This window comes from Penicillium expansum (genome assembly GCF_000769745.1).
Source record: "Penicillium expansum strain MD-8 chromosome Unknown contig268, whole genome shotgun sequence".
Lineage (NCBI taxonomy): Eukaryota > Fungi > Ascomycota > Eurotiomycetes > Eurotiales > Aspergillaceae > Penicillium > Penicillium expansum.
The window spans coordinates 927,502-940,732 of record NW_015971324.1 but is presented as its reverse complement, the minus strand read 5'-3'; the positions used below and the strand labels follow the sequence as shown (position 1 = coordinate 940,732).

Here is a 13,231-nt window from a genome sequence, read left to right as displayed (position 1 = left end):
AGTTGAGTGGCAAGCGGAAAGTATTCGGGCAGGGGCATTCAACTGCTATATTGTGTTCCAGGCATATAATCAAGGCATATTATCAAGGCATACTACGTAATCCCCAATGAGTGTGTACATACTAGGTCCTTTCATCGAGATGCTTAGGATTACTGTGATTGGACATGTGAAAAGTGGACCTTTTTACCAAGGTTTTTTTACGTTTGGATGCCTGATATATCAGGCTACAATCCCAAGTTACCGTCTGATATTTTTGATCAACACACAGATAAGGCTTGGAAGACATTCGGTCTTTGGATAATTCAGTCTAGGTTTCAAATCTCTTCACAAATAATCATGATGAGCGCATGTTTTTAATTTCAACATCTCACCTTTGAACATCCAAATTTTGTTGGAATGGCGCGATTCTTAGGGTCTTGGCAGTACGTGTTCCAAAAATAGTCAGACCCTCCGCTATTTGCCCATATTTTGTCGAAAAAAAAAATGAAAATAGTAATAGAAATAGAAACGAGGCGCGGTCGCGATTATGGACTTATGAAAGGATGAGAGGCAGTGCAGGTGAGAGAGAGGTCGTGTGGCATGTGGATCAAGTCTTATTTTCGAGTCTCTCTCCAACTTCAACATAACAGCGTATTAAGGGATGGTCCTATCTTTAATAGGTATAACATGTGTGCATTCCGACAATGAAAATGATCGAAATTTCTGTTAAATGTTATAAACACAAATCAGCCTTGGAGATATCGACATATTATTGAAGCATGAAATCAGCCTTGCGGTATGCCGCGCGGCATATGCGTGTGCAGTTCAACTAAACCTTCTCCACCGGCTATCCACTGGCTGATTCCACAACGCTTATTACAAAATTCAAGCACTAAACCATAGCAGCATAATTAGACAATAGATTGATAGGGAAATTGTCTTACCCGTCAGGCTAATTATACCGCGTGGCCTTTTTTCGATTCTATCAAATGCCGAAACCATTCTTAAAGTATTCTAATCCTCTTTCGAAAATGTTATTTCTCTTTTTTGTCCAAAATATTGCTCTTCCATTGCCTTGACTGCAACATCATGCAGCTTTCAATATTTGCACTGTGCACAGTGCTGTGCTCTCGGGTGCTCGGTCACCCCTATACCTCCGAAACCACATCATGGATTTCAGCCACAACGACATCCGTGGAGGATTTATGGGCAGTCTCAAAGCCAACGGAGGCGGCGCATCTCTACGGGAAACGCGGATATGATGTGATACTCCAAGCCAGAGATACCACAACGACAACCGACTCTACTACATCCACGGATACCACCAGCGATACAACCACAACCGATGCAACAACAACCGATACAACCACATCGGAGACATCTACTTCAACGACATCTACGACATCTACAACCGCAACCTCCACATCTGAAACCTCAACCTCAAGCTCAACCTCCTCAACATCTACAACCACAACATCTGCAACATCAACATCTGCAACCTCATCATCCACAACTTCTACATCTACCACCTCGACTACCAGCTCCTCAACGACAACAAGCAGCGCCTCAACGACAACAAGTACTGCAACTGCAACTGCAACGAGCAGTTCCACAGCGGAGCTAGACGGTGAGTCTCTAAATCCATCAAGCCGAAACCTTCCATCGTACTGACAATACCTAGAATGGAACCGCAGGGGTAACATAGCAGCAATTGTATTTGGCTGTTGTATGATCTCGCTATTTGGCGGCCTCAGCCTGCTTTACTGTCTGCGTAATAAAGCAAGGGCACGACGAATTGCAGCTAGGAAGGAGCTGGAGTCCAGTCAGTCGTACTCGAAGATCCCCCTTGTGGCTGCGAAACACAATTCTGCCACTGATCTCGAGCTTAATCGCTCCTCAATGATGTTCACCAACAAGCCGGACACGGAATATTTCCCAGCGCGAAGTGACCCGTCGGTGTCAAATTATCACGGTCACAGTCACAACACCTCCACAACATCTCAAACCACGGCGGGTCAATCATCTACTCGATCTCAGACACCGCGAGCATACAGTAATGAGCAGCATATGCCTTTGGTTTGAAGTGTCAAATTTGCTTTGATATTCGAGCGTTCACATTGCTTTCGGGGTTGGGGTGTTCTTCGTTGATCTGTTAGAAACGTTATCATTGATTGATAGAGTTAAAAAAAAAAGATACAATTCTACTTGCATAATTGTTCGACCAATCTTCTATTAAGAACCTAGAACGGTTTATACCTGCTTTATTATGATACACCGAAAAATCTGCCTTTGCACTATTTGAGTTCGGCTTCGATAATGCCTTGCCCATCGCCAGGCGGTGCCCAGAACTTGATAACTTGGAAACCGGCTCCCTTTAGCAAGCGAGTCCAATGGGACTGGGACCGCTCCATACTGTTACAGAAAATCATCATTTCCCAATCCCACATCGCCGGTAACATAGCACCATCGCGATCTGCCAGCACAAACTCTTCGATGATCAGTTTCGAGTAACCTTGCTTCATTGCACCAGCCAGCTGAGTAAGGATGGCATGATTCTCCTCGTCGGACCAATCATGGAGAATGAATTTCATATAATAAATGCGAGCTCCTGGAACCTATGTTAATTATCATCCAAATCACGTAGAAGAGTACGAAACTTACCATGAATAGGTTGTGGTTTAAACAAGTCAAATGGTTGTTTTTCAATACGCTCCGCGTCTATAGTACTCTCTTCCAAAACATGTGGCAGATCTTCGAGTATTAAGCGCCCTGGCACATCCGGATACCGTGTCGCAAATGCTGCGAGGTCATGTCCTCGGCCCCCTGCGACATCTACCATAAGTGTCTCCGCATCAGGATGAGTGTCACATAGAAGACGTTCTTCCACCGGGAACCACTCAAGCCAACTGGGTCGCGCGCCACAGTCACCCTCCATGAATGTATTGCAAGAATCAAGCTTCTCTGGATTTTGTGGCAGCCAAGTCCAGATCGACTCGTCAATCTTCTCGGCGAATTGTAGTGGGCCTGTAGTGGCACCCTCTGGGTTTCGGTGTTCCTGGCGGCGGAGAAACTCGGGGACTTTGGCAAGAGTCGGCATGCCAACATCGAATATAAACTTGATCACCAAAATACTAAGTCGGTCAGTTAGCTAGCGCGTCATTGTATTGGCAATATAGACGCGTGTATCGTATTCGCTAACATATTCAATTCCGACTAAGACACGCAAAACTCGCTCTATCCAGACGGCGCATAGTCAGTCACCTTTACAATACAGATGATCTAATAGATAACAGCATACCAACCAGGATCGGACTGGCGTTCTTCACGGCTGCCAGCTCATCTAGCGACACGGGCCCATCACGCTCCGTCAGTGTTGCGAATATATCCATGTCGAGGGCAATGCGCACGCACATGGCATGAGTAGGCTAGACTTAATTAGCACCAATATAATCGCCCTGAATTATTGAATAATTACGGAATAGGCCAGGTGATAGACCGAATCCTGCGGTTTCTGTAGTGCATTTACCAGTCTCTGCGCTGCCTTCAGGGCGGCGACGCGATCTGTCTCTTCTCGTTGAGTTCGGAAAGCCCCCAGTGACTCCGTAACTTGATACTGCAGCTTGTCAATTGACTCAGTGGACGCAATAGCCGCCATATTAGGTATTCTGAGTAGAGACGTAACAATGTGTATACAAGGGGGATTGTTGCGACTGGAAACAAAGATGTAGAATAACACCCAAAAGTAAAATTTGGGGTACGAAACTTGACGGCGGTAATCCTAGGATTACTTAGCCCTTCACTTGTCTTCCCCCTTTTTGGATGCCTGCACTAGTCATCAATTAAAATGAGAAAGTGGATAAACCGCGCTGTGGTATGTTTGGTCGAGTAGTGATACTCGGGTTTCTAACCCCAAGCCTCCTAGCAAGGGTAGTGAAAGTCAGCGATAGACCGCGTCTGGATGATCATTTCAAGCGCGAAAGATTGTCGGACGTCGCATCCACAGATTTGCCGCTCAATATTTCACTCCCAGGACAGAATTTAGACTCAACCCTATGAGGTCATCATGTACATATCGATCTCCTTTGTAGATGGGATTCCAGATATGCCAACAAAGAAAACGCACTGTTCGCCAATGGCACTGGGTCCACCATCCTAGGGCTCCGAAACGTTCGAGTAATAACGGGACGAAATGATGAAGTGGAGAACGCTACAGTTGACTTCCCGTCTCGGACCGCCCTACGGAGTACCGAGATCCGCTATCGCTTTTTCAAGCCAATAGGACTTTCTCACTTACTCGACTGTGGAGTGGCCGATTAATAACAGGGATGGAGTTTTCAGTATGTGTGACCACCCTGTCGCGTGCGAAAGCAGGGTTTTGCTAATATGAGCATACATGAATAAGGGGTATGCTTCGCGATCATCGAGGCCGCTGCATGAGGGTTCCCATCCTCTTTTAGGCCCTCAAGTGGTGATGATCAGAAAGTCGACTCAACGCAATGAGCCATCACGGCGTCAATATCACAACAGTGTCGATGTGCGGTTGTACACACGTGTGGTGGCTCTGCGGCGTGCTGGTTGGGATGACTTCTTCATCGCTCTGTCTCTGGCAAATGCTCCGGTATGCCCCTCTTTGGTCCAAGTCGCAGTTTCATATGGACTGGGACGCCATTTGAGCGACATTCCAGATGCGTACTGGCAAGTTCAGGCGATCAAGTACACAGTCATAGCACCCAACTTCTCTGTTATCAGCACCACAACTGGTAAGATGGGCGTAACTATCTTTCTGCTCCGGCTCATGGGACAAGCTGCATCTGCGCCGCGCCGATGGTTCTTATACATCATGAATGCTGTCTCAATAGCGTGAAATGTGCTCGCCATCGTGGTCATCATTGGATTCTGCCAACCCCCAGAACGTATCTAGAACCCAAAGGTAGATGGCTCCTGCTTCAGTCTCAACTTTCAGCTGATTGCCAGGACATCCCAGGCAGCCTTTCAACGCGTTCAACGATCTGGCTCTCGCAGTTTTCCCGTCTTACATCTTTTGGCACGTTCAGCTCGCCTTTAAAATGAAGGTCGCAATTATCTCCATCATGGGAGCCAGTATCTTGATTCTCACTCTTTTTACCACACGTCAGAGGCATTGGGCTGACTTAACAGTGCGGCGGCGGCCACGCTGGTCAAATGCATTCTGCTCAAGAACCTTCCTGTCCATGCCGACATCACCAGTGGGTATTCCTCAACTTCTATTTCACTGAGAACGCCGACTAAGCACGTATAAGGTCATGGACCGACATTACTATGTGGTATACGTAAGTCATGTATCCTTTTTTTTAAAGAAATTGTTAACAAAGGTTGATAAAATTCAGAATCGAGGTAAGTACCCCTGTACTGCCCAGGTAACTCTAGCTCATGAGGACGATTAGATGTACATTATTATCATCTGCGCCTCATTGCCTACCCTCCGACAGTCCTACTCAGTCGTGCTTCAGCGATCCCGCAAGAGTTCGGCGTACACACGCTCGGAGTCGGCCTCTCGACAGAAGCCAATCCTCCTTGTCCGTCGTGCCCCAGATGCTTCGTTGTTTGCCACCCACACCGAGCCACAAGTTGACCGAGAAGGCAACCATCATTCCAGTCAGGAGAAAATATTAGAGCATGTTGGAATACACAAGACCACAGAGTTCCATATATTCCAGGAGCCTCGACGGGAGAACGAGGGGAACCCACATTTCCCACAATTGAATCCGTTTCGTGGCTCTTAGAGTAGAATCATGATGGCAGATGATCTGACACGGTATACCTATCTAGCCATCACAGATTCTGTCTCGGGCGGATTTCCGTACCATGTCTACGCCTTATTCGATAGGTCAGCGATATACAGTCAGCAGCGAGGAAGATTCTTTGCGCCATTGACATTCAAATTGAAGATTGAGGGCTTGTCGACATGAAACCAGTGCCTTCGACATAGCCAATATATTCACAATCCACCTCATCCGCTTTCAAAACCACTGTCTCTACCAACAGGCTGATCTTCCCCTCATTGATTTCTCCTCCAGGCCCATATGACTCAAGAAAGCGCTTTCTCGGGTCAACATGTCCCTTGTTAAGGCAGCCAATCCGCTCCATATAGCCCAAGTCTTTGAAATAGAACAAATGAACCTTCTTGTTGTAGTTAAGAGCGTTCAGAGCCCGAGGCTCGGAACCCCAAAATGTGCCGCTACCAGGCTCATAGCACAATCGAGCATCAAGGATCCCCGCCTCGGGTCCAGAATCCACAAGATCCTTGACCCACTGGTTGACAGAGCCGTCAAAATTGGTGAACCAATGCTCGCGCTCTTCGGCTGATAATTGAGAGTGGTCCTGACCCTCTACCACAAAGCAGAGGTTGTCAGGGAAGTCAACGTGGTGTATTCGGCCAGAACGACTGGCGTTCAATTGAGTTCGAAGGCAAGTTGGCTCCGAGTCCGGAGTTGGTGATTTGAATTTATCAATAGCAGAATCAGCCATTCGGTGGCGATAGCATCCCCAATAACCGGATTTCTCACCGAGGGAAACTATGGTGCCAAATTGGCCCATTCCGTTCTCATGAGGCTGGTTGATTCCATACTGGCTTCGCCGAGGAGAAGGTGTCAACACTTCCCTCCACATTCCGGACTCACAGGGAAGGTCGTTCCAAAAGTGAGAGACATCTTCCTGCTCCCACCACGTTTCGTAGTCTCCATGGGATCCAAATAGGCGAGCCAGACGAAAGTCTTTCCGTGAGAAATAGAACCACATCCATCTTGCATTAACCGGTACACAAATGCGGGCTTCTCGTTCACGAGTGCGTTAAAATCGTTTGTGTGACGTTGCTGATCTTCATTTGCCTCTCCGCTAGGGTATTGGATGCCGAAGATGGAAATAACAAAAGGTTCATCATTAGAAATTGCACAGTCCACTTGGTGTTTTCTTCGATGTTTTCAGACGGTAGTCCTCGGTAGAAAAAAGGTAGCGAAACGTTATTCAACCAAGATTCTTCAGGCTTTGATGATTGCCTCCGCAGACTCCATTAGTCAATCAGCTGAAGGAAACCTATAATTAACCAATTAATATATGTGTTATTGTATAAATGGCGGAAAAAGTCCCTAATGCGGGGTTTTTTCCCTGCAGGATTCCAGGGTGAGGGGACAAAAGGGGAGAAGAAACTATAAAGATACCATGACCCAGTATTTTCTAATCTTTTCATTTTTACTAGAATGAAAAATCATTCTTCACGATGTCATCAAAAACGACTCGTGTGGCAGTGACCCAGGCCGAGCCAGAGTGGCTGGATCTAGCAGCTGGCGTTGTGAAGACCTGTAGCCTCATCGCAGAGGCTGCCCAGAATGGCGCCAAATTGATAGCCTTTCCAGAGTGCTGGATTCCTGGATATCCATGATGGATCTGGTAAGTTCAGTTGAAACCTCTATACGATACACCTTAGTAAAATTAATCGTCCCAGGAGCCGGTTGCTCGATGTCGAGTTAAATGTGGCATACATCAAGAACTCCATCACTCTCGATTCTCCAGAGATGAACCAAATTCAGGAATGCGCTAAGAGTCACTCGATTGCGGTATCACTTGGGTTTTCCGAGAATGACAACAACTCAGTCTATATCGCCCAAGTAATGATTGGCGGTGACGGGGAGATCAAGTCACACCGGCGAAAGATGAAGCCTACCCATATGGAGCGTACCATTTTTGGAGATGCCTCCGGAGAATGTTTCTCTAGTGTTGTGGAGCTGCCCTTTTGGCGTGTGGGAGCGCTCTCTTGCTGGGAGCACATCCAGCCACTACTGAAGTATTTCATGATATCTCAGGGAGAAGACATTCATGTCTCCGCATGGCCAAGCCTGACTCCTCATACTGGAAAGGCTGATCTCTGGTCTATGTCTGCCGAAGGTAAATCAGTATATCATTTCCTATTCTCGCAATTTGCACGCTGACATAATTCCTAGGCTGTCATAGTTTATCACAGACATACGCCGTGGAGTCGCAAAGCTTTGTTCTCCATTGCACGGCCGTAATTACTGAAAAGGGAGTGAAGGCAATGAATACGAGCGGGGGGATCCTGATGTCTTCTCCAGGAGGAGGTAGCTCTGCAGTCTTTGGTCCCGACGGGAGGAGGTTGACTGAGCCCATTGACAGCACCACTGAGGGCTTAATCTATGCAGACCTTGACATGAACCAAATTGTGGCGACTAAGATTTTTGCAGATGCCACGGGTCACTACAGCCGCCCTGATCTTATGTCGCTTAATGTGTGCAGGAAAGTAAAAAAGATGGTTCAATCTGACACGGAGACAGCTGTGACAAATGTGGAGGAATAGTTATAGTATGGTTATAATTTCATCAGTAACGTCGAAAACCAGTCAAAGGGTCTGGAATTTTAATACTTTACTCTAGGGTGTATATATAGTAGAGGATAGTCACCTCAGGAATTCTCCCGGTGACTCTTTTGTTCTGCAGTCTCTCTAATCTTCTTCGTTCCTATATCCAACTTAAACATGGAGTGAGAATCCAATTGGATTATCCATAGGGTTCAAATCCCCCGAAGTCAATCAAAGGTTGAATTGATGGCATGCCAGTAGCTGCGGGAGATCAATGGTGCAATTCTTTCCGGATCAGTTATATTTCATTTGGAAAGACCATAAGGTCAGAACAATGAGCAACAACACGGAAACCAGCTTTTCTTCAGTCTAGCTTCCTTCGGTTCGGTTTGCTCATCACCACCGTCGATAGACTCCTTTGTGACATTAGGGTTATCAAGGTAGCTCTCGCGGAACACTCCGATAGATTGAATATTCAGGCTAAAGTCGCCTTGTTGTGCTCCGAAGAAACTATTAAAAATTAGCGCCCATTTTCTGACATCCCTTGATATAGAGCTCACCTTCGAATCATGATCCGAACCCTTTTTATACGCGACAAGTCCAACGGCCTCGCATCTTCTACCGGCTTCCCCCGATATGTCGGTTTCAGATCCTTCCATGACAGACGCACTTCGCGCCCTGTCTCACTCGTGCAGAAATCATATTCCCAGACAAGAGCGCTTTGTTCACGACCATCAGGCCTCCGTTGTGAGATTTCGTCTGTCAAGGAGAAAGTGTATCGATTTCCGTCCGATGGAATAATGTGCAGCTCAACACCGTCGTATCCGCTAAGGTCCCATCTTTGTTCGTCTCCGACCGTGCGTTGTGAAGCAAAACCGGCACCACCGAGTGTCTCAATGTCGAGATTTCCGTGAAAAAGTACCCCTTGGGCAGTAGGCTCGAGATTTGACACCGATGATCCACCACGGACGCGGTCATCGGAGGAAGTCCAGCGATTGAGGTCCCAATCTGGACCGAAAATTATTTTTTTATTGGTAGGGAATTCCATTGTGAATCCGAAAGATGTTGACGGTCGAGAGCAGTGCAGGGGTGCCAGAGAGATTGTGGGATTCTCGCGAAGTGCTAGGTGCAATCGCGATCGATCTATGGATCGGTGGGTTGATTAGATGAGTGACGTCATTTGTGTCGATAAACAAAATTGTGCTTCACGAACAAGGCGCATGAATATATAATCAAGGCGCATGAATATATAATTACCTGACTAACTAATCACGACATCCATGTATCCTTGGGTGTACTTGATCTAATATTCAAAACAAAATTGGGGTATATTAACTCTATTACATGAATTCATATCTTTCAGACATCATAACGTTTCTTTTCAACATCATAAACCGGCGAGCATGCCAGTTTACTTCTCTCTCGCAGCCATGGACCGTATACCTTGAACAGAACAGGAATGGGAATCATCACGATTGCGAGACATCCAAGCAATGTTCCTGCCCATTGCACTCCTAGGTTTTCCATCATTTGCCGGGAGAATAGTGGGAACGAGCAGCCAATAGCTGATCGTAAGATTGTGTTCGCGGCGATAGTAGATGCAGCCCTGTCAATTGGGTTAGTCACTCGTTTTCACAGAAAAGGCAAGGTAACATACAACGAAGGGTAGCAGTCAACGATATAATTGAAGCACTGCAGGAAGATCAAGAAGATCCCCACTCCGGTGAGGAGCCCTGAAGCTACAGGAGCCATCCAGTGAATGGATGAAGTGTATCCGGTCCAGCCGAACCTATCGGGTATTAGCTCCGAACACAATAAATTTTTAAAATGTTCAAGAAGAGTACTCACCAAAACATCCCTCCTGCAAATGACACAGCTCCTATAATCGCAGGGGGAAGGCGCCATTCAGGGATAGGCTTATCACCGTTTGCCGCCAGCTTCGCCTTGTATGAACCCTGTATCAGGAGGATATAAACACCGCCAAGAAGTTCACCTATGATGAGGCCGATAAACGCAAGTCCACCGACACCCATACTCATTCCGTAAACGCCTTGGAAGACAACAGGGTATGCTCCTAACAGAGCATAGATGAGGCCATAGACGAAGGAGATGTACAATGAGACCAGAAGCAGTATGGGCTCCGTGATCAACATTATAATGGGTCGGGCAAAGTTGTTCCGCAGAAGCTCCGTGAGATCCACTTCCACTTCATCTTGCTTTGCATGGATGCCCCAATTGCGAGTCTGTCGGCGGAGGGTAGCCGCCTTGCGGACAAGGATAACTGGAGCGTAAGTCTCGTCGAGGAAGACAAAGACTAGGAGAAACCCTATGAAGACCATGATTGCAGAGATATACATCGTCCACCTCCAACCCAAAGGGCTCATGGCAATGAAGCCACCCACAAACGGAGCCGAAAAGGGCCCGATGAACACCGCCATGCAGAAAATAGACATGACGACACCCCGTTGTGTATTGTTGAACAAGTCTGCAAAGACGGCGGGAACGACTGAAATAGGACTGGCTGAGAACAGACCAGCAAAGAAACGGCAGATCATGACAGTCTGTATATCTTTGGCAACTGCACATGCTATTGTGAAGATAGCACATCCGAAAAGTCCGAGAGATAGTGGCCAACGTCTGCCGATCAGCTCTGATCCTGGTGCCCAAATTGTTGGTCCTGCTGCGAATCCAAGCACATAGAGTGTCACGCCAAGTGAGCCAATTTCGGTACTTGTGTTGAACTCCTTGCTAAAGCCATGGATAGCAGCCGAGAAGACAGCGCTGGTAAACGATCCGGCGAAGGTACCATAACATAGGATACAAACTAACATGATTCTGTTAGGTTATTAGCAAGTCTATCTTGATATAGACAGGGTGGAATGATAATGAACATACCGCCTAGGTGTAGACCAATTGTATGGATGTAAGGGATCATTGGCTCCATCAAACTCCACGACATAGTTCTCAGAATCTGGGAGTAGAGGGGGATAATCTTTGTTGGCACCCATAGGAAGCCATCTGTCACGGGGAGTAGGTCCTCTTGTGGAACCTACCGTTGTCTTCTGTTGCAGTCGATAGGTATTGATACGGGTAAGCTCGAGTGAGTTGATTTCTTCAATTGTGTCGTCAGATTCATGGCTTTGGGAGTCAATCGGGTAGTCGACTTCTGGCTCATATTTGTCTGGATGTTGGTTGAGATGCTCCATTGTGTGCTATCATATCAAGGTTTTGGGATTAAACTGAGTGTTTGTGTGGGAATATACAAGCCTCTAGTCGAGGAAGAGAACGCAGTATATGTCCCCATTTCGCTCGGCCCATTGATCACATTTTTTCTTCCTAGTCTTCGGCCTAATCCTTGATCCATTGTAAAATGGGCCCTCATTGCGGCAAAGTGACCTCAACTAGGGCAAAAAATCACCTTTAGAAGATCCATACCTTTCCGCTGTGGCTTGAAGTGCTTGAAATATCCACTATCCAGTCGCAGTGCCTTGACAGTGTAAGTCAGTGGCCAGTTAGAGATCATGTCGGGCTCGGCTAGGATCGGAGATGTGGCTAACAGCCGCTGTGACCTGCTCTACCGATGACAGCCGACCATAACCGTTATCAAGTTTGTCTCAGGCGCAGGAAAACTCTTCAATATCTTCTTTAGTTTTATGCTAAAATAATCAATAATGACACCATTTCTATATTATGGACTGCTCTCAGACCTCCCAACTGGCAATGTGAAGCCGGTTTGGCATGTCTCCCGAGCCGAAGCCGTCGGGACGGAGATCGGGACCCAGTTCCACTATGTACAGCATACGCTCACTATGTAACTATATGATAAACAATTTCCCTCAAGTCCTCGCTGGCTCTCTTCCCTTTGCTCAACGAAGATAGTGATATCGGTGATATGATACTTCTTTTTTTTGTTCCAGTTGAAAAAAAAACCACTAGATTTGTTGCAACGCATCTAATAGAGCCCCGAGAGGAAGGGGCATTCCCACATCGCACCTGCCAGCATTTCCACACCCTCGGATTTTGAGAAGTTCTTCCTCGCCATGTCATCGTCTTCGGACTTCCTCGCAAAGTCAGCGAACAAGACTTATAGAGACTCGTACAAGAAGATGACTCGAGCGAAAGAGAACTCCTCACCCTCACGGTTTCTTCTGTCGGCATGGTCCAAGTGCAGGTTATACTAGGTTTGAAAAGGGTCCGCCATGATCCTGAGCTTGAGAACGTCCCATCCCTTCCCATGTTATTTAAACTAGGCATGTGGCTAGCCAAACGAAGAAGATCATATCATGCTAACTGAGTCCAGTTAATATGCTATCCAAGATTGACTCGGCAACCTCGATTGATGACACTAGTGAATCAAACATTCGGTTTACCCTCGATACACTTATGGTCTATGCCCATGATATTGCGTCATCTGGTCACATAATGTTCGGGCGTAGAAGCCATATTCAAACCGAGCGACAATGGAATGACGGTTTATTGAAATGGAATCAGAAGAGCTACAGATTGGTTGGCAAGCCAGACTATGAAATCCGGCATGGGGAGGAGGAAGAGACAACCTTGAACGTGGTCTTTGTTCAAGCGAAAGGGGGGTTTGAAGTATCATGCAGGTTTACACAATGCCTTGCATAAATAGGTGAGTGCCTGATCTTATATCTACATTTCTACTATAATTGCGAGCTGATCTGTCCTAAGGTGTTCAAAAGGGATTCAACAAACAAGACTGCACCGTATATGGCATGACTGCTAACAACCAGACATATGTTTCTAAAAATAAATGAAAAATCAGAAGTGAGGTAACTCATGAATTCTGATCTGACTGTCTCAGTCTAACATTTTACTAGTGGTCCGAACGCTCAACCACCCGGGCCCGTGACTAGTAGAGATCCGCAAAGCCCATAAACCATA

At 46.6% G+C, this 13,231-nt stretch overlaps 4 protein-coding genes across 4 annotated transcripts; 1 reads left to right on the top strand and 3 right to left on the bottom strand.

The window, feature by feature from the left end:
• Positions 1–1,068: 1,068 nt before the first annotated feature.
• Positions 1,069–2,061, top strand: PEX2_080450 (uncharacterized protein; the record flags this gene model as incomplete). The annotated part of the gene is made up of 2 exons (XM_016745315.1): positions 1,069–1,606; positions 1,661–2,061. 2 exons carry the CDS (start codon positions 1,069–1,071, stop codon positions 2,059–2,061), a joined length of 939 nt encoding a protein of 312 aa, XP_016598233.1.
• A 212-nt stretch (positions 2,062–2,273) lies between these two features.
• PEX2_080440 (Winged helix-turn-helix transcription repressor DNA-binding) lies at positions 2,274–3,634 on the bottom strand (the record flags this gene model as incomplete). The annotated part of the gene is made up of 5 exons (XM_016745314.1): positions 2,274–2,587; positions 2,641–3,110; positions 3,158–3,173; positions 3,278–3,404; positions 3,455–3,634. The coding sequence occupies 5 exons, from the start codon at positions 3,632–3,634 to the stop codon at positions 2,274–2,276; spliced, it is 1,107 nt and encodes a 368-aa protein (XP_016598232.1).
• Positions 3,635–5,895: 2,261 nt separating this feature from the next.
• Positions 5,896–6,627, bottom strand: PEX2_080430 (heme-containing dehydratase; the record flags this gene model as incomplete). The annotated part of the gene is made up of 1 exon (XM_016745313.1): positions 5,896–6,627. One exon carries the CDS (start codon positions 6,625–6,627, stop codon positions 5,896–5,898), a length of 732 nt encoding a protein of 243 aa, XP_016598231.1.
• Positions 6,628–8,553: 1,926 nt separating this feature from the next.
• PEX2_080420 (Major facilitator superfamily domain, general substrate transporter) lies at positions 8,554–11,532 on the bottom strand (the record flags this gene model as incomplete). The annotated part of the gene is made up of 8 exons (XM_016745312.1): positions 8,554–8,610; positions 8,683–8,836; positions 8,887–9,334; positions 9,593–9,629; positions 9,770–9,932; positions 9,984–10,115; positions 10,175–11,161; positions 11,222–11,532. The coding sequence occupies 8 exons, from the start codon at positions 11,530–11,532 to the stop codon at positions 8,554–8,556; spliced, it is 2,289 nt and encodes a 762-aa protein (XP_016598230.1).
• Between the last annotated feature and the right edge of the window lie 1,699 nt (positions 11,533–13,231).